At 43.9% G+C, this 20,494-nt stretch overlaps 2 protein-coding genes across 3 annotated transcripts; one reads left to right on the top strand and one right to left on the bottom strand.

Annotated features, from left to right (window-relative positions):
- Window positions 1-9: 9 nt before the first annotated feature.
- Window positions 10-12,849, bottom strand: si:ch211-168f7.5 (mucin-5AC). The gene is given in 5 exon segments (XM_040120570.1): window positions 10-1,916; window positions 1,919-3,640; window positions 3,891-4,163; window positions 5,030-5,246; window positions 12,580-12,849. Coding segments are annotated over 5 exon segments (3,297 nt in total). The 3' UTR covers window positions 10-1,101.
- A 626-nt stretch (window positions 12,850-13,475) lies between these two features.
- On the top strand, window positions 13,476-18,121 carry map1lc3cl (microtubule-associated protein 1 light chain 3 gamma, like). 2 transcript variants are annotated; one of them, XM_040119775.1, is made up of 5 exons: window positions 13,476-13,784; window positions 16,245-16,437; window positions 16,588-16,643; window positions 16,745-16,851; window positions 17,113-18,121. In XM_040119775.1, exons 2-5 carry the CDS (start codon window positions 16,380-16,382, stop codon window positions 17,300-17,302), a joined length of 411 nt encoding a protein of 136 aa, XP_039975709.1. In that variant the 5' UTR covers window positions 13,476-13,784; window positions 16,245-16,379; the 3' UTR covers window positions 17,303-18,121. The 2 variants fall into 2 exon arrangements, with proteins under 2 accessions (XP_039975709.1, XP_039975710.1); XM_040119776.1 differs by lacking the exon at window positions 13,476-13,784 and adding an exon at window positions 13,823-13,915.
- Window positions 18,122-20,494: the final 2,373 nt, after the last annotated feature.

The raw sequence follows: 20,494 nt of genomic DNA, 5'->3' as shown, positions 1-20,494 counted from the left end.
AAGTTTTAGTTATCAGCTTCTTTTATTACTCGTAAGCCATGAGAAGCCACATTTTGTTTCAAACGACTCATCAATATTTTAATCATTCAGTGTTTATTTGAAAATCCTGAGCACAATATCAAGTTAAAGAGTATTTGCTTGGTTTTGGTCATTGTCTGGCCAATATGATTGTACTTCAGGGGCAATATTGCCCATAAACAAAGAGGAATATTACATTCTCACAATAGCTACAAGTACTGAACAAATCACAGAGCAGCATGCAGGAGGGAGTGTACACATACACATTCATATTCATATTCATGGTTACAGGGTAATTTAACCAATATGTAATGAAGCTGCTTATAGCCAATATTATGAGTTTGTATAATTTTAAATTAGGCTACTTTTAAGCCACAAAAGGGTCCCAGAATATTTTTCCTGTTGAGATGTCAAATCCTTTTAAACAACATCCTTTTTAAACACTATGAGAAACTCCACTGAAACCTACACTAATTAAGTTTTTAAAAGCTTTGTAGTTCTTTGCAGCATCTAAAAGGAATTCTTCATCCCTACATGAAGTCGTCACCTATGTTTTCTTCACTGACATTTCTCTATGGGCCATGCTGGATCCTACAGAACTCTTGCTTGCACAATTTACAATAACACATTGCCAGTGAGGAAGACTTTAGGAGAGACAGTGCAATCATTTGGCTACAGAGCACCTTGATTATGCCGTAGATCCTGTTTGGAGAAATTTGACAGACATTTTGTAGTTTTTTGGGAGGCTATAAAAAGTGGCTATGTCAATAAAAATTTACAAAAACTTCACTGGAATGAATTTCATGAACCATGACTAAAATTAATAGCAGGTTTTACAGTCTTTTATGTGCCTGAGAGGAGCTTCCATCATGTTAGTGGTGGATGAAAGGACTGGCAGATATTTTATGGCCAGTATTGTAGAACCAGTGTATCTGTCTAATCGATAACAAATCTTTTGAAGTTTTGAAAATTAAAACTGATGGCACTTCCTTTTTCTTGAAATATAATACCATCACCATCAGAGGTGTATTGAATGTATCGTGGAAGAATAGTCTACTTTCATGATAATTTATTGTACAAATGTCACTTCTTGGATGGCTTCCGTTTGAGACTCAGAGACCTCATGGAACCAAACACTCTCCTCCCCAAGTCCCTCAGTGATCGAGAGCGCTGGAGGGGCATCCGTGGAGGAGGGGATGGAGAAAAAGAAGGGGATGAGAGAGGGGAAATGGAGTGGCAGCTGCCCTCCAGGCTCTGAGAGCGAGAAAGGTTAAAGAGGCTGGCGGTGGAGGACAAGCGTTTGTCCTCTTCCTTTGCTCTCAGCAGCCTAACCCCTTCTTCTTTGCTGATGCCCATGACCCCTTGCCCCACATCTAATGAGGAGACCCAGTGTGCCCGCTTTGTGGGCTCCTCACTGTTGTTACGAGGCACCAGCAAACCCTGGGATTCGCTCCTAAACAAAGCCCTTCTGGAAAGCCTGAGGCTGGAGCTGCGTCTCTCCCCATCTTCTTTCCCTCTCTTCTTTGAGTAAATGGGGGAGTTGTCTACTTTTGGCCTCTTGTCATTACTGCTGGATGAAGCCTTTACCCTGCGGTGCTCCCTCCTCCAGCTTCCAATGCTGTTCCTCCTCCATCCATAGCCGTACTCAGCCCTGTCCATCTCTTCCCTTTCGCTCTCTGACTCTTTGCCCCAGAGGCGTCCCTCAAAGCCCCTCCAGAGTTTGTTTGAGGTCTTTCTTGGTGTCTGAGCCTTTTGCTCCTCCTCATCCCAAACAGAGCTGTAGTCCTCTCTCTTGGCATAGCTGCTTACTGTGGCTGCCCTGATCAACTTATGGGAGGTATGTTTTCCTCTATAAAGTCCTCCCCCTCCACCCTCTGCCACCCGCCAGTACCTCCACTTCCTCCCCCACTCTGCCGAAGTGATCCACCTCTTGGTTGGATGCCACCGTGCTCCAAAGGAGAGGTCCTGGTATTGGTGTGGGGCAGGGAGCACTGGAATGGCGCATCCCGACGGAAAACTGAGAGAGGGGTGGCACCCAAGGGGGAGGGCTGGAGAGGCCGGGGAGGGGAGCGAACCCTGGGATTAGGGCGCGAAGCAGGGGAGGAGGCCGTAGAAGAGGGGAGGTCAGATGGAGAAGGGATTTGCTGGAAGTGGCAGTGTGAGGAGTAGTGGGGAGAGGGAATATGGATGGACTGGTAAGGGTGTATGGGGCTGCTTGAGTGTGAGAGAGGAGGGGTGAGACTGGACTGAGACTGAGGAGAATGGGTGACACTGAGGGAGAGCTGTATTGGTCTCTGGGGATTCAGGTCGGTCAGTCTGGTATAGTCATGTGACTGATCTGTCTGAGCTGTCAGGTGAGTTTTACTGTGACCCCTCACCTCACCTGCAGTATCTGTTTGGAAGCAGTCAATATCCAGCTCCACACCTTGTTCCATCAGCTCAACCACAACAGCCCTGGACAGGCCAGACAGGCGGGAAATCTCTCCCACCATGGGGGAGTCTTCACTTAATTTGGGACTGGAGCTGGACTCTTGGATCAAGCTACTACGCTGAGACTCAGGAGCTGATCCAGCATTTGTACCAAACACCGATGGTCCAGCCTCAGGTGGAGCACTGCTGCCCCAGTCTAATGAGCGACAGAAAGCTGATGACCCAAATCCGGAACAGGGTCCAGACCCTGAAGTGACCTCCAGGGAACTGCGGTGGCTCAGGCTGCTTGGACAAGTTGAAATGCGAGGGCGCGCTCTAAGTGCTGGGGTGGGTGTAGCAGCGGAGAGTGTTGAAGTGGATGCAGTGGGAGCTGTAGTAAAGTCACTCCTCACAGCTCCACAACTGCCATTTTTGGGATTGTCCACAAGTCCCCGGCTAGAATTTAAACCAGGGGCCAGATTCAAGTTAAGGTTGAGATGCAGATTTATGTTCAAGTCCTCTCCAGTTGCTGAAGGAAGGTTGCCCAGGTTGATTGAGTTCCTAGTGGCCTTTTTCCCAGTAGTGCTGAGGCTGACTCTGGCTGAGTTTCCCAGCAATGACTTACAGGGAGTGATGCTGCCACCTGGCATATTGGAATGTGTACTGCGGCTTTCAAAGGCAGAAAGAGACTGGGTGGATCCATGACTTTTGCCGGGAGTGCAAAGACCTCTGAGCGCAACTGAACCAGGGGTGGCAGCTGAAGTGAGATCAGAGGTGGAGGTGGTTACCCGACTGTGGTACTGACGAGCCAGGCGAGAGATGTACTGCTCCAGCTGGGTGAAGGAGGCCAGGGTGTGGAGCTGCTGAGGCTGGAGAGGCAGAGCTGGGTCAGTGTTGGACTCAAGTGGTTCATCATGTTTGGGTCCTTCAGGACTCAGAGAGGCTGATTGCTCCTGGCTCTGGGAGGTGAAGAGGGGGCTCTGGAGGGCGACAGCATGCAGTGGGCTGGGGTACGAGTAAACCTCTTTGGTCCGACGGGACACAAGGTCAGTACAGTAGCGAGTGTCCAGGTGGGGTTTCGGATGGAGGGAGGAGGTTGAGGAAGAAGAGGTGGGGTCAAGCAGTGGGAGGAGGGAAACAATCAGAGAGTCACCGAGTCCTGAGCAGAGGTCAGACACAAAGTTCAGACCTGTCACTTCAAGGTCAATTGGTACTGTAAAAGACGAGAGAAGAAGAATTTAAGACATAATAATTTTTCTATTTTAGATTATCATTCGCTAAATATTTACATATCCAACTCTTCCAAGACTTAAGACTTCCACTGACGTTAACCAACAGATTAGAGCCCGAACTCTGCTTTGAACTGTCTTCAGTTGCCCTTTCTGAACTAGCTTCAAGCTGTCTACTGAAGATTCATATTTGCTTGGAAGGATTCATACCCTCCATTATCTGCACCTGCTCACCTGAAACTGGAGTGCCTTCTGTTGGTTCGGCATCTTCCTGGCTGTTCCGTGGTACAGGTTGTTCCTGCTGCTGCTGCTGCTGCTGCTGCTGCTGCTGCTGCTGCTGCTGAACTGCGGCTTCTGACCACAGGATGTCAGTGTTGTCAGTAGACAGTGGAACCTGCTCCCACAGCTTCAGAGGTCTGGCCAATGGCGCTGGTCCTCCTTGAGCAGCATCACTGGACACAGAGTAGCACGAGTCTGACAGAGAGCTCCCGCTCACTGAGTAGAAACCTTGACAAGAGAGTAAAACAAATTCAGTATTAAGTGACAACATCCAGCAATTTTTCTATAATGCTTCTATAGACACTAAACAACCAGTATAGTCACTATACTGCCCATGATTTCATTTGAATTATTATTAATTATCTTTATTATTTTATTCATAAATCTCTAAATTAGGAATTTCACTTATTCCTTGGCTAACTAATTTTTTTGTCAGACTTTTTTTTCTTCTTTCGTGGATTGTTCACATGGGCCTATTGTCAAGGTATTTCTGTGTTCCACTGCTTATGTTAATTTTAATTTTAAGGAATAGTTAAAAAAACAAAACAAAAGCAATTTCATGTCATGGATGTCATCAGTGTTGCTGCCTAAAATGCCATCTGTTATTGTAGATTTAACTTAAAGGTTTTACATTTTCCGTTCTAAATACTGTCTATCCTGAGGAATGTTTTCAGTACCAACAGTGTTTAGTTTGGACGTATATGAACAGAAATGGGTAGTTGGTGGGAAATTCCTCTACAATAAAGTAAAAAATAGTCAAAAAAGAAGGCATGAATGAGTGCATAGCTGAGAGAGAAATGTCTGAGTTGGGTGTAGAAACACAGGGACCAGAGTTACAATGAGAGTGGACAAGAGTTTGGCAAGAAAGGCTGAAAGGTTGACAGAAAGAAAGAAACTGAATGTGTCAGTGCCAAGTCACGAAGAGTGCAAGTAAACAAAAGTAAAAAGAGTACGGTTAATGTTTAATGGGACTTCTCTTACACAAGGTTGAGCTCTAGTTTTAACAGAAGGTGACAAAACTGTTGGTCATCATACAGGTAAGTGCTATTATCACACGCTGTCCACCATTTTAACCACTGAAAACACATTTTTACCTGAACTGGGTCTGGAGTCACTCTCCAGGTGGACCATACCACTGGGGTCAGGCATTGGGGGAGAGAGCAGGTCAGAGGGAGCGTCCCAGGACAGAGTGGACCAGCGTGAATTACTTCCCCTTGCAGATGAGTTCACTGTCCCATCCCCTGAATTACTGCCACAGTCTTCTGGGCTGCTCTGACAGGGCAATGCCATTATATCTGAAGGAGAGGCAGCCTGAAAAAAAAAAAAAGTGTGATAAGTTATGGCTGGGTACCACTGACAAATTCAAATATTGCAGTATCTTTGACCAATATATGTAAATACTGTGACAATGACTATATGTATGTACATCATATTTGTCTGTAAAAAATAAATAACCCCCCCCCCTCCCAAAAAAAAATCACCCGGAATCAATTAAGTTCAGAAATAAAATTACAATCATAGTGTTTACAACCATAGAAAAGACATTATTTAAACATTACAAAATATTACAGTGACAAAATTACCTAGATGATATTCAATCTAATTTTGTGTGCGTATTATCACCCAGTGGGTTTAATGACAGGAATTACTTGCTGTGACAAATTACAGGGCTTCTTTGCTAAAATGAAATTTCAACAGATCTTCAGTTTAGTGGGCAAACATCTGTGCGAATGATCACATACTAAAAGTGGCTCCACTTGTACCAGTGTTTTCAACCTCTTAATTAATCTCATTTGAAAAATCAGGCGTTTTCAATCAGACTTACATCCAGTGCAAGAAACTTTGTCCCACTACTGTGCGTTATATCAGAAAATACCTTTCACACATGTAAAACAATAATTCAATAACTGATGTGTTATTTTTTCATTACAATTTAGTTTGAACCATTACTTTGGACTATAGATTTTTTTTTTTACAACAATAACATAATATGATAATAAAATTACAATATGATTGCTCCGTAAAGGATTACTGAATTACCATCCAGCCCTAACTGAGCCTTACCCCATTCTGGGTCTCAAGCCATCCTCTGAAGTGATTACAAGCCTGTTTTCAAAGGGTGCAAGCATCACCGGGGCAGCTAGTATCATAGGTAATGTACTGAATACCTATGGATGTAGGGCTGGGCAGTATGTTTGAAATCACTATGTCAAGTAGTATGGAAAATGTGTGCTAAATCACATATAAAAAGGCATCAAAATATTGGACTAGAAGGGCATCTTTGTATAACCAGATGTTAAGTCACATGATAACAAATAAACCATCTCCATCATCTGAGGAAGGCCACGAGACACGGCTGAAAGCTCAGAAGCACCAAGTAACAGGACGTTTTGGCGGAGAATTTTTGCCAAACTTGGTGGTAAAAATCAACCTTGACACTCAACACATAGAAAATACTTAAAATGTTCAAAACAATAAACTATGCTCAACTGTGCAACATCACAGGAGCCCAAACTCTTCACATGTGTAAACATGAAACTTTAATAACTCATTTTATTAGTTTTTAAGTGCATCTTCCTCAGAATCGTTCATTTGGACAACAGAAATTTGTAAAATGACAACATGATAAGGTCATATCATGATTCTACTAGAAGCTGATAAATGGTCATTTTGATTTATTGCCCTGCAAAAGCAAAACATCCTATGCTGTATCTATGTATATTGCTGTGATGGAAGACGTAATCACATCCTTTACTTAAAAAAAAGTCCCAATACAACAATGTAAAAATACTCCATTAAAAGTAAATTTCCTTTATTCAAATCGTTCTTATGTATTGAAGTATTATGAAGTATTAAATGTACTCAAAAGTAAAAGTACTTGTCCTGCAGAGGAAGGTCCCGTGTAATTGACTTATTATTTATTGTATTTTTTAAGTTTATCACATGTTTTTAAGTAAAATCTTAATCCGAAAAGTAATTAGGAGCTAGAGTTTCCAAATAACAGAAGTGGAGTAAAAAGCAAAATATTTCCCTCTGAAATGTAGCGGAGTAGAAGCAGAAAGTAGCATTATATGGAAATACTCAAGTAAAGTACCCGAAAAATTGTACTTAAGTACAGTACTTGAGTAAATGAACGCAGTTACTTTCCGCCACCGACAGTAAAAGCCACAGCTTTAAGCTCGCAAGTCCTTGGAACTGCAGAGACACAGTTAGACCCATGTGTAGTGTTGTCTGTCCATGATAACATTTGCCAGACACACACCCATGACGTCACACCACGCTTACCGGAACAGTCAGGAATGAGGCCCCACGCACAATAACAAGAATAATCATCGCCCTGTCAGGGTAGCAAAGTGCCTCAATTTCCCAGACTAGTAAAGGCATGGTAGAGTAGCTCCCCTCCTCCAATTATCCTCCGAATCCCCCATCCCGCCCCTCCAGGACAGCAGCCAAGAGCCCCCTGCATTGGACTGACGGAGCCCAGACAATGGAAACACTGAGTGGTACTGATCAATCCTCTTGTTACTGAGGAAACAATACAGGTTGTGACTCACTGCTGGGGAGAGACAGGAGAGGAGGGGGATTCAGAAGATAATGGGAGAAGACAGATGACGTAACAAAGAGCAGCCGGAGCGGCAGAAGGGGGGAGTGGGAGAAAGAGTTTCAGACTTTGACCTGTCTTAGGTTTATCTGTGAGAGATTAGGGAGCTTCGACTCACTCCTGTCCCGTTTCTTTTACTTTTTCTTTTTTTTCCCCTCTGTGAATCTAGTGGGAAGTGGCTGACCAAAATGAGCGAGAGAGACAAAAAAAGAAACAGACTGAGAAATAAGAGTGTGAGTCACTGATTGCGTGAAGGCAGTGAAGGCAGGGAGGGAGCGGTGAGCGGTTGCCGGGTGAAAGAGAAGGGCATCTTGAGGCACCCCCACACTCCCCTTGACAAATAATCCCCCCCCCCACTTCTGTAATATCCTTCGAGCCAGCCACCCCCTACTCACCATAGCTACAGCTGCTCGTTCTCTAACTCTCACTCACTTCTCCACCCACACAGACCCACAACAGCACAGCGGGCCAGGCGAAATATTTAACTCATCCTCAACCTGAACACACACAAATTCAGTCTCGTTGCGACTTTCACTCGCATGCATGTCCTCGTCTGTTCTGCCGCAAATCCCGCTTTGTGCATTTCCCTTCCTACTGCCATAAAAGCACGCGTTTATCATGCTGCACTTGTACGGGCCCCAACTTAAGTTTTTTTCCCTTCGCTTCTTTTGTTATGTCAATTTAAATATTTGAATTTACCCTTTAGAAAGTCCCTTGAATGTGTGACTATCTGCAAAAAGATCCTTCTTTGCCTTTTTCTTACACAAACCTCTACTTCTCTGTATTATCCCTCCACGTCATAAAGCATTGCGCATTACAGGATATAATGTTACACAGAGACCAGCGCATGATCAGATCATAGGGGGCTGACGGACAAGCGGGTGGGGGTCCACTCAGCTCTGTAATATGATATACCTTCATGTGACGGAGCAGCACAGCCCCTCTTTAACAACATGTAGAAAATGTATGGGTCGATTGGATGATCGCAGCTGCACACATAAAACACCTCCTCTTACTAAAGGCATTATTTCATTACAGTCAGACAAACTGCAGCAGTTGCCATGTTGAGGCAGAACACTTTGGTCAAACAGCGTAGGACGGAGCGAGCGTTTGGTGAGAAGTATTTGCTTGTTCTACAGGGTGCAGTATTTATTGTTTCATGCATTATTAATGTGCTATTGAAATATAAAGACGGCCCACGCTGTTCATCTTCAGCTTCACCGCCGAGTGGAGTGATGCGCTCCAGCTTTGCTGACACATTCAGGTGGATCTTTCAAATTGCATCAATGTTCCAGGCCCCCCCCGTGAGTTCTGAAGGATCCCTGGGCTGGAACCGGAGACAAAAGCAGCCTCGCTCCACAAGTCAGGGTAATGGCTCTCCTTGTAAAATGATGCTTTCCAATACTAAACCTAATTTCATCACAAGCTGCCTTCTGTAAGAGCGCTCACACCGCTGCAGATGGAGCAGACACACATACCGTAAAGATAGTCCGTTTACTGTACTGTTAAGAAAAGGAAACTGATAATCTTCTCAACTGTGAAAATTAAATTAGATTATGAAGATAAATTCCAAATTAATTTTCCGCCCATCAATTAATTGACTAATTGTTGCAGCTCTGCTGTATACGTGAAGTATGGGAAGCTCTTCCACTTCTCAAACTCCTGTCCTCTGTGGGTTTTTCTTTAGCGAGGAGAATTTTATTTTTGAACACTAAATGGTAACTGACGATTTCACCAACTTGGCCTTGACACCCATTCTGAAGGCCAGAGGAGTTGCTGAAAAGTGTGAACATGTTACACACTGACAATTCCATTTTTCTTCTACTTTATACAGTATATGCAGAATGCTTTATGATTTGGAAACCATAGCTTGTTCTGTTTATAAAAACAGACTCTAAACCTGAATTATTTATGATATTAAAACATATCTGTGCAAATTAAATGTGCTTTCTGTCCACAAGCACTGCTTTTCAACAGGTGTTACTTTTTTCAAAAACCTGCATTCTTCACAAAGGCTGGAAACTCATCACATGGTTGCAAAGATGAGGAGTGTCTTTTTAAATTGCATTTTTCCATCACAGATGACACCAAACAGCCATAATCCCGACCTGCCAAACACGGATTTGCACAGTGCTAACCTCTGCTCTCTCTCTCTCTCTCTCTCTGCTGTTAGAGAAAAGATAAATCACATTTCAACAGTTTAATTCCAAAAAAATGAAAAGCTGTTGTTAAAGTAGAGCGCATCATGTTATGAGTCACCTAATCCTCGGCTTACAAAATAGTTATATTTTTGAAAGTACAACAACCTGTGTTTTTAAAAAAAAAAACTAACGAATTTCAGGTAAAATGAATATAACGTGTTTGTGGATGAAACCTTTTCTTTTCCACCTTTATGGTAGTAAAGAAAACAGCCGGTATCAACCCACTTTCTCTTCCGTGTTCGCTCTCCAGCCGCTGCAGTATTTCAAACTAGATGTGGTCACTTTTGCAAGAAAAAGAACAACATTTAGTCGCCATTTATGCAAATGTTGTGTGCGTGTGTCTGTGTGTTGGCGGAGGCCGGCCCAGGCAGAAGGCAGAATCCCAGGCTGCTCTGCTACACTGGCAGCTCCCTTCAGAGGTGAGAATGAGCAATGCTGCTTGACCTCTCCACAGGATATATCATCACAACGAGGTGGGGGGGGAGCTTTACAGGAGATGTTGGTTGGTGGGTGGCCAGGAAGGCAGCACATTATGAGCCGTGCTTCCATGCACATACGATTTCATATTTTTTCGTGAAATAAACATACCATTCTGCAAAGGTGACCTCAGCTGTGCTCTGGTTTAGACTAAACGTGTAATACGCTGCTGCAGGCTGCTGACTCATACCACTCATCGGTATCAAGCGCACAGATTCACGGTGTAATAACACTGTGCAAAGTGCAAAGTGACCGTGATAAAGTGTGTGTTACTTACTGTGGATGACAATGAAATGCTACTATGTAGCCAACAATGGCCCATATACCGTAACATCTGATGCGAAAAAACTCCCGACACCAGCAGCTCCTGAACACAACGTGTCACTGGTTTGTCAAATCTGAAAAATGATCCAGAGATAATCCACGAGAGACTGATTTAGTAGAAAACCACATCACCGCACTCTACAATATGTGCAATGCACTGAATCTGCTAAGTCCACAGGTTTCAGAATATACTGCATATCACTGTGTGTTTATTTTCTGATGATGTTTTGGTCTTAAAGAGAGATCATTTTATACAAGGTGATGTCGTCCAAGTGTTTGTCTTGTTGATCCAACAGTCCAAAACCAAAATCTATTCAGTTCATTATCACAAAAGACAAAGAAAAGCAGCAAATCCTCACATTTGAGAAGTTGTACCTGGTAATTACGGTCTGGTAATTATGCTTGAATGATTAATCGATGATCAAAATGATTGGCGACAAACTCGCTCAACATTACATGAACCTGTCATGTCACTGGTTTGTCAAATATGGAAACGATCCCGAGATTATCCACGAGAGACTGATTTTGTAGAAAGTGACACACAAACAGCTGCGTTCTGTCCCTCAAAGTTTCGGTCCGCAGCAAAATGTGCATTTCTGCTCACAAGGATTTTACATTACCGTGTCAAAATACATTGGGTGATGTTTTCACCAATGAAAACAAGTTCATTTTCTTGCTCTTTTGTGGAGAGGTGCAATTATTTTTTTATTTTTTAAACTGGTGCCACATGATAAGAGAAAACAGGCTGTGCTATCCCCTTGGGCTCCAACTAACAACTGATTGTTTGTGCTACAAAATGTCAGAAAATAGGTTAAAAGTGGCCATCACATTTTTCAATAGCCCAAGGTGACATCCTCACGTCTTGTTTCGTTGGACAAACAATCCAAAACCTAAAGACATTTAGTTTACTGTCACACAAGACCAAAAAAAAGCTGCAAGTCCTCATATTTAAGAAGTTGGAACTAGAGGATTTTTGTCATTTTTGTTTGAAAAATGACTTAAAGGCTAATTGATGATCAAGATGCTTGCAGATTATTATTCTGCTGATCAGCTAATTAATTAATCAACTAATCGATTCAGCGCTAGTATTCCCTATCACTTTCATGGTTCAGTATTTTCTTGCCAATGCCCATTTTAGCCTTAATATTTCTCCCATTTTCCCCAATGAAATCCTGCTGTGTTTCTGAAGAGAAAAGTCACAATGATCCTCTCATTTTCAATAGATTTTACATCTTAGTGTCCTCTCAGGTTCAATTTTAATTCATGTTCAGCTACAGCCTCGGTATCCAGGCCTCAGGATGGGACATGTTCACGTCCCCTCCTCCTGTATTACATGTCAACCCACATTCTCGTCACAAAAACCACCTGCATATCCGTTTTCAGGACAAGGTTGGGAAAGGGGTTTCTTTCTTTTTCTGTGTGGGTGTGTTTAAAGATGAGCCTGACATCACACATCCTAACCCTTCCTGAGTAGGTCACACTCCATTGGAGCTGCACAAAGTGCACCTTTAGCTCGGGACAAGATGACTGACGGTGATGGACTCTACCTTCATATAGTGATCAAAGTGATTTGGATGCAAACTGGGTGCCACTGTGACCTTTACAGCCCACGAGCCCACGGTCCAGAGCCAAATAACGCAGCAGCCTCTGGTTGCAGGTTTGCGTATTAATGCGTACACAAGATTTTAGCGCCTGTATCCTACCACATCCTCCCTTATAACCTTGAGGCAGGGCACAGGGCCAGCCAGACAGGAGCTGGTCCTGGCACTCTGACCTCAATGACATTTGCTCCATGTGACGGTCACACACTGCTGCTGTGCATAAAGACCGGGCTGCATGCTTGGATGCTCTCTGGCACCATCTCAATCAATTGGGTATTCAGCTCTCGGCACAGCCATGCGCCGCCAGGCAGCGATAAGATCTGTCTACTGAGCCGCAGAGGGACTGGCTTGTTGGCAGATCACCATCACTCCCGCATCCATATTTAATAATCCCGTCATGCAGAGATCCGGGCTATAAGCTGACAGACGCACTGACTGACCTGTTGCCTGCGGGATGTCGCAGAGCCATGCTCGGCATCCGAGGCGGCGCTCTCCGCGGTTCCGCTCGCCTCCGCCGCCCGTGGTTCCTCGGCGGCGGCGGCAGCAGCAGGGGCTCGGTCCTCCAGCGCGGCGTCCACCATCTCCAGGTGTCTGCACCTGAGCAGCTCCAGCTCCAGCACCCCGGCCAGCGTCGCTTTGAGGCGCTCGCCGATGCGGACGCGCTCGGTGCCCGACCAGAGCGAGTTCACGCAGCCGCGGCGGGCGGCCATCCTCGTCGGGGCGCCCGGCAGGCGAAACGCGGGCGCACCGCTGACCGCCGCTCGGTTACCGCGCAATGGATGAGAGGAACGGACGGGCTAGGGTGCAGCTCCAGGTAGAGCAACACAGGTCCGGGCGAGCGATAGCAACATAGCAGCCACCTGAATTAACGCAACATTAAGGGAAATATAGAATCCTCACCAGCTGTACCGTGCCATGCAGCCTACAGTCTCAGGCAGCCCCTGCTGACTGGCACAAGACTAGAATTAATGAATCCACCAGTAGCCTGACGGAACATCAGCGAGCCATGCCTCACATCAACCCCGGCTTGACTTCCTGTTGACATTGTCCCTTTTTTTTTTTTTACCGTCTCTCCTAAGCCTCCAGGTCCGTTGGAGTTACCATGGTGCCGGGCTCCGTACGCAGGCGTTCCCGGTGAGACAATGCAACAGCCGGACGGAGCGTGATAATGTTACATGTGGGAGCAGGCAGCGGGGAGGAGGAGCCACTGCACCAGACCTGCGCAGCGATTGGTCGGTGAAGTTTTTCGAACGGACGCACGGAAAAAAAAAAAAAAAAAAAAAAAAAAAAAAAAAATTCCCAGCCTGCTCATCCTCAGGATGCCGGGGGACAAATGCTCCCATTTCTCAAGCGTCCCCCGCGGCCAGTGGTGGAATGTAATCACGCCTCAGCCCCACCGGGCTTTACCGGGTATTCCCAGCTTGGGCTGGCCGCACACTTCTGCTTAGGTTTCGGAGGAAACCGTTGTGCCTCTCGCTCCGCTATTTATTTACCAGGGCTGTGTTTACATTGCAAATTATAGGGCTCGGCTCACCCACGCAGGTGTTTTCACTCGCCCTGACCGGCTGGTCGGAGCTCCCATCAGGCCCAGACTGGCCTGAGCTGTGCCGGGAGTTGTGCCATTGTCACCAAACTCCGCGCACTGGTGAGAATAATGAGAATGAGAGAAAACACCTGTGAGGACTTACTTCAAATGATCCATATCGACTATTCAGCATGAACACTTTATAGTGCATGATGCATGATTATTGATTCAACTACTAAACAAACAGTATAGTGAGTCCTTAGAATGTTTTCTCCACCAGCTACAGCATTAAAACGCTGTTTATACTTTAATGCACCGGCGTCACAAATTGAAATTGTTTAAATGTTAAAATTGACGGGATTCACTCTGCATTAATGAGGACTACTTTTATCTGATAGTACATAATTTGATTGAAGAAATATTTTTGAACACGGGACTTGTAACAGAATGTTTTTACACATGACTTTATAAAGTGACCTCATCATAATATATTTTAATCACCAGTGGTATCATTATAAGATACAGTTTCTACGGGATACTATATAAGATATAATATATTCTTTTTCATTTTAGATTATATAATATGTATGATATTATATTGGTGAAGGCTATAGTACCCTCATTAAAGAGGCTGCCCCCTCAACATTTTGTTAAGGAAGAGGCTCAGTTAGTTCTCATGGAAGACATTATGACTGAACTCCATTTAGCTGCTTCGGTTTCAGGGTCCTGGTGTTGTGCAGGCTGGCTCACTGTCACACTGTCACGGCCTCCTGGGAGCCATTGTTAATGTCATTACTGACACCGAATATCTGCTGTGAAAAAAAGGCCCATTTTCAGCATAAACACAGTATCATTATTAGCTACCAAAGATGGCACTGTCTTCTTCTACAGGGAATCTGTGTCGAAATGTAGTTTTAGGCCCTTATTATTTTAGCTTACATTGTGTTTAGATGTTGCATGATCCCCAAATAAAGTTAATGGTTAATCAAATTACTACAAAAACTGTCACACAGTAAATTTACCTACCATGTCTAGTCTGTTGTGCACACTAGCCTTTGATGGCAACTTGGAGGTGACAGGGTACACGCAGAGTGCACGGAGGATGGCGGCTTGAATAAAAAGAAAAAGATCATTACCTTTTTATCAGCAACACTCAGTCATGGAGAAGCAGCTAGAAGAGAATAAAACGCGACTGATGTCGAAATACTCTCTCTGCATCTCAGCTTTGACAGGTGCAGCGTGGTTTGGTGCCAACTTTCAACCAGCAGAGGGTGATATTCACCCGGCGACACGGTTTCTGTCCCCTGCTATGCCTCCACAGGCTGGTGGGCCCAAAACTACGATCGGACTGTGTAGGACCCTCCATAAGGGGCAGAAAGTTGTCCGTATCTGAGTTAAATACAATACAGTTCAATGGCACCACAAACTACAGCCACTGGAATGATCTTAAATTGAATCAACACCTCAACAGTTTCAACAGCTTCTACACAAACGAAACATCATGACCTTCACAAAAGTAGGATTCATTACAGGACTGTTGTATCAGATTGCTTTAATTTAGTTTACATACTGTAGCGTGGAACCTTCAGTCAAAAAGCAGGGAGAAATACTGAATCGCCAACTCTTACTTTATTATGTGATTGGACATAGAGCAAAACCCGCCATGTAAAGGACCTGTATATTCAAGTGTTCTCTTTTAAATACTCTTAAGCAAAGATCATGTCCTAAAAAAACCCTCTAACTTTTCAACCAAATGTTTCCAGTTGACAAATTAGTCGCCCCTCAAGGTCCCTTTTGTGTGGATTGTGGAGCTTTCAGTGGTATCACATGTTCCTCACCAGCAGATGGAGTTTGCACTGTTCTTATCTGGCTTCAAGTACATAACGTGCGAAGGCATTCTCCTTTTTAAATGCAGTTCATGTGTGAATAGGGAGTGAGTGAATGATAGTAGATGGATCAGGAAAACAAGAAACTGCATGGAAGATTAATGGAAAGATATTCACATCCCGTTTGCAGCAGTTTGGAGATGCTGCACCTGTAAGAAACATGGGGGATATGACGATGATGTGACCACGTGGCCAGCATGGCATTCAGATAGTGAGGTCAAAGGTCGGGATCTAACAAATATGTGTGTGTGTGTGTGTGTGTGTGTGTGTGTGTTGGTTGAATTCAGAGCTGTCAAACCTTATCATATACACGGCACCAGCCATGTTAAAAGACCGGGGTTTCATCTGGAGTCCCTGTTTGTCTGAATCATTAATGTCATGTGTTGTTTATGCTCTCCACATGGTGGGCTGCCCTCATTACACCTCTATCTTCATGTTCGTACTCCTCTGTGTGAATATCACAAGAAGATGTGAGAATTCTCTCTGAGATAACCAGTACGTGTGAATGTGATCTGAACCAGTAAGGAGGGGAAGACACACACACACACACACACACACACACACACTCCACACACGGTCATGCACCCCCTGCATCCACACGCTGCCCACCAGGACGAGGAGTGTGCCTTTGTTTGTTGGTGTCACATTTCGACTCCTCCCATCTCTGCCTCCCATAAAACACCACCGCTCACAGCTTCTCAGTGGGGTTTGCTTACTTCCACCCGAGGGGACTTCACCGTCAGCCCGGGCCAGACCACGCCGGTGCCGCCAGCTGCACACACCTCCATCACCACTGGTCCCTGCAAACCACCCCAAGCAACAAACAAACATGGCTCCTTTTGAGAAATCCATGGAGATGATGCCCTTCAAGCAGAGGAAATGCCTCGGTGAGTCACATTTTCAGTTGATTCTTTGATTACTGTAAGTTTCTGTAAGTAGGTTGCTGTAACGTGCTTGCATTAACATATTGGCCTTACGATGTATGGATGCTGTTTTTTTTTAAATGTGTAAAAATGTCTATAAATATTTCTCTTTAGCAACAAGAAAAGATGAAGTGTGCAGCATTCGGTCTAAATTCCCCAACAAGTTGCCTGTGAGTTGGTTTAAATTGCTATTTTATAAAATTCAATGCATTTTAATTTGGCTGGGCGTGACTGCACCATCAGCTGATCACAGATGTGTTTTTGTGCCCAGGTGATTGTTGAACGTTACATCCGTGAAAAGACTCTCCCCCTGTTGGACAAAACGAAGTTCCTGGTTCCCTTTGAGCTCACCCTCGGTCAGTTCCTCTGCCTGCTCAGGTAAATGATCTGTGGCACCGTGTCAGACTTTTCTTATGGTTACTACTCACGTCTCATCCAGCTCCTTTCTGATTTTTCTCTCCCTTTTTCTTCTTAATTCAACCCCCCGTCCTTTACATTTTCTCCCCCACGCTGTCAGATTTACCAGTGTTCTCTCTCAGCTTGCCCACACCTCTGCCTCCCTCTCCCTCTTCTCTCTCCCCTTGTCCTAGAGCAAATCTCTGTTGTTTTACATCATCTCTGCCTCTTTCTGCTTCTCAGGAATAAGATTGCATTGGACTCTACCCAGGCTCTGTTCCTCCTGGTGGCGGAGAAGAGCATGTCCTGCATGTCCTCTAGCATGGGGGAGGTTTACTCCCGCTACAGCGACACTGATGGCTTCCTCTACATCACCTATGCCTCACAGGAGATATTCGGAGCACCTCGACCGGCAGCCGGGCGGCCCTGCTGAGCCTGAAACTGATCAAATGAACTGAACCCGGACCAATGTGGTGACGCCACAAAACCAAACTGGAAAAAAAAGGACAAACCGAGCCAAGCCGAGGCTGTTTTGTCCATTTTTTTTAGCACCAAACTGCATCTCAGACTACCTCTTGAACCTTTCAGGACGTTTAAACACAGCAAATCACTCCGTTCTTCTTTTTATTGCACTGGCACCTAAACAAGCCAAAACCGGACCAAGGTCACCCTGATGAAGATGTTGTTTTCGACTGATTGATCACTTGATTGCCTAATTTAATTATTTCTGTTAAGAGATATTAGGAGAAAAAATAGAAGTCCATACAGATAATTGTTTGTTTTTTAAATTAAAGAAACAATTAAGAAGATGCAATAGACTGAGCATCGGATTCATCCTCAAATATTGTAATTGTTGTTTTTTTTGTCTGTTGTATGACTTTTAACAGTCAAACACTTTCATATTTGTCCTTCAGTAACCTCAGAAACGTTGAGCTTCAGTACAAACAAACCAGTTTTCACATAACTGTGCTGCCAGCTCAAGGTAAAAGCAGTCTAGTGGAACCAACACCACCCCCATCCTCTCCATTCTACAAAAACAGGAGTCAGTGTCTTGCTGGTAAACAGACTCCTTCTCAGCACTTATCCCTCCTTCCTCCTGTCTTTCTCTCCGATCGCCTCTTCATCTTCATCTTCCCTTAAAAATGTGAAATTGTGCTCCGGACTCTCACAGATCATTGGAGGGACTTTTGAGGCTATTGTTGCTGCTCTGATGTGTTCTGTATTCAGCTGTCAATATTCCAAAAAAAAATAAAATAAATGAATTCTTGTCCTTTTAATTTATTGTCTTTGTGTGATGTTTACTTGCCTGTTTTTATGGGAGATTTTGTGCTAAAATGCTAAGTTTCAAGGGTGACATTACTCCCATGTTTTGTGCTCACACATACAGGTGCCTCATTCCTCACCTGCCTCTCAGAAGTGGCACTCCCTCCACATGACAGTGTAACTGTATATGAGCCCGGCCCAGTCAACTACATGCAGGGGTCAGTGTGTCAGAGGCGGTATTTTTAGACTTGGAAGGGACAAATGTGACCCAAAGCACTGAGACGGGGGGAAAGAAAGAGTCAAGGGAGTGACGGGAATAAAGATGAAAAACAAAGAAACAGAAGAAGCAAAACAGGGAAAGGCTGCTCTCCATAAACAGTGGAAGAAAAGGAAGGAAGAGGGGAAAAGAGACACAAGGAAAATAGTGACGTCCTAACAGAGGAAGACAGGAAAAAGGAAGCAATGTAAAGGAGAGATATACAGTGGACGAGGGCAACAGCTATCTAAACACACAGGGACATACAGTCGTACCGCCTCTCACTTCACACCACTGTGGCCATTCCAGCAGCTTTCTGTCGATATATTATCATCACTAGAACACAAACCCTAAATTATCTGTTTTGACCACAGAGAGAAATTTACTTCAGTGTTTAGTCTTCCTTATTATAGTATTTTACTGTGGCTTTGGCTCAGTTTTCACAACAGAGTCTTAACATAAAATGCTTTACCCCTCATTTGGAGCTCAAAATCTCACACTTCAAGCAAAATCAAACGATCTGTATCAAATGAAATAATACATCACGCAATAGGTTTATCAGAGCAACACAACATTTTACGTGTTCATCACTGGATTTTAATCATTGTTGGAGTTTGCAGGGATTATTTTCGCAAGATGTTATAAATAGCGAAGAAAGGAAGAAACTACAGAGGTCAGTATTTGAAATGAAAAACTTTCATACATCTGCATCTTTTACACAAAATAACTATATTTTTCAAATTTTTTGCTTGAAGCTTCAGTTGTTTGTGAAATACTAAATACTCCCACTTCTTCAGACCTCAAAAAACCCTTGAAATTAAACAAAGGGAAATTCACTCTTTGGTCGAACTGCTCACATCTCTTGGGTTGGTGTAGATCTGTGATAAGGTGTCGCACATAGACTTGACTTTATTTTTTAGGGGTCACAACCAAAAAAAAGGGTTGGGAACTGCCAATTATCAACATCACAGATTCAAAAAAAAAAAGATAAACTGGTTCAAATTAAATAGAAGGAGTCTATGGGGCCCTTTCTTAACAATGCACCGTGAGTTACAACGTTCACAGTGAGCAGCAGCCCTGTACTTTGGCTGCAGCAGAGGACACTGGACACAACCATACATAGTGTTAAAACTAGCCCCAATATGAGTCTATATCCAAGCACATCACATGTAATAACTTATCGAGACACAAGAGTGTGCCTCTGGACTTTAACATGACATCTCTTGCTGTTGTGATAATAATAAAAAAAAAAAAACAGCTGGTGGAGATGATGTATATCTGAACATGACTAATAATCTAGGGAGTCGACGAGCAGAATACCAAGATATGCCTGATGAGGGAGAAACAAAGGACTCTTTGAGGGTCACATGGAAATGTAATGACACATTGAGTTTTCGAGAGGTAAACTGGTGCTCTCAGCTGTGATTCGATGGTCACGCAAATTCCAAACAGACACCTGATGTTTCCAAGTTGAGGATGACAGACGTGGAAATGCGGAAATACGTGAGCACACATGACCAGACATGCAGTGAAAGACACGCATGTGGGAGTGTGTTGACGTAATTCATCAGTCACCTTGTTGCTGTTCCCATTAAAAGGTTCACATGGGAAAAAACATCACATAATTTCACCAAATTTACTGTAAACCATTGGTGTGCTTATTCCTACATCCTATTTGAATTACGCAAACAGACCACAAAGCAGATTCACACTTGTTCAGGTTATAAGGTTTACAAGGTGAATATAAAATTAATTATCAGCCAGCGTCATCTCTATTCAGACTCAAATAAGAGTTTCACATGTGAGAGCTTCCTGTCTTTCTGTTTATGATTTGTGCTCGTCTCCCTGAGTCTGGATTGAATTTTTAGCTTTGTAAATTGCCTCCATGTGTCCTCTAAAGTGCTCCACAGAATGCAACAAGTGTCTGCCTACACCACTGTCTTCAATTCCCCCTCAGAAATATGCAGTAAGATGCGACTTGTTTTGTGGGTACATGGCCTTACATGACTTCCTGAGGCATCTGGTTCAAGTCTTTCTGACCTACAGAGGGCAGTAGACCACATTAAAACTGTCAAAATTAAGGCATTTCAAAATAAAAGACAGTGT

This window comes from Xiphias gladius, chromosome 23, assembly GCF_016859285.1.
Source record: "Xiphias gladius isolate SHS-SW01 ecotype Sanya breed wild chromosome 23, ASM1685928v1, whole genome shotgun sequence".
In the NCBI taxonomy this organism is placed as follows: domain Eukaryota; kingdom Metazoa; phylum Chordata; class Actinopteri; order Istiophoriformes; family Xiphiidae; genus Xiphias; species Xiphias gladius.
Note: the sequence above shows the minus strand (reverse complement) of the source record. Positions and strands in the feature narration are given on the sequence as shown.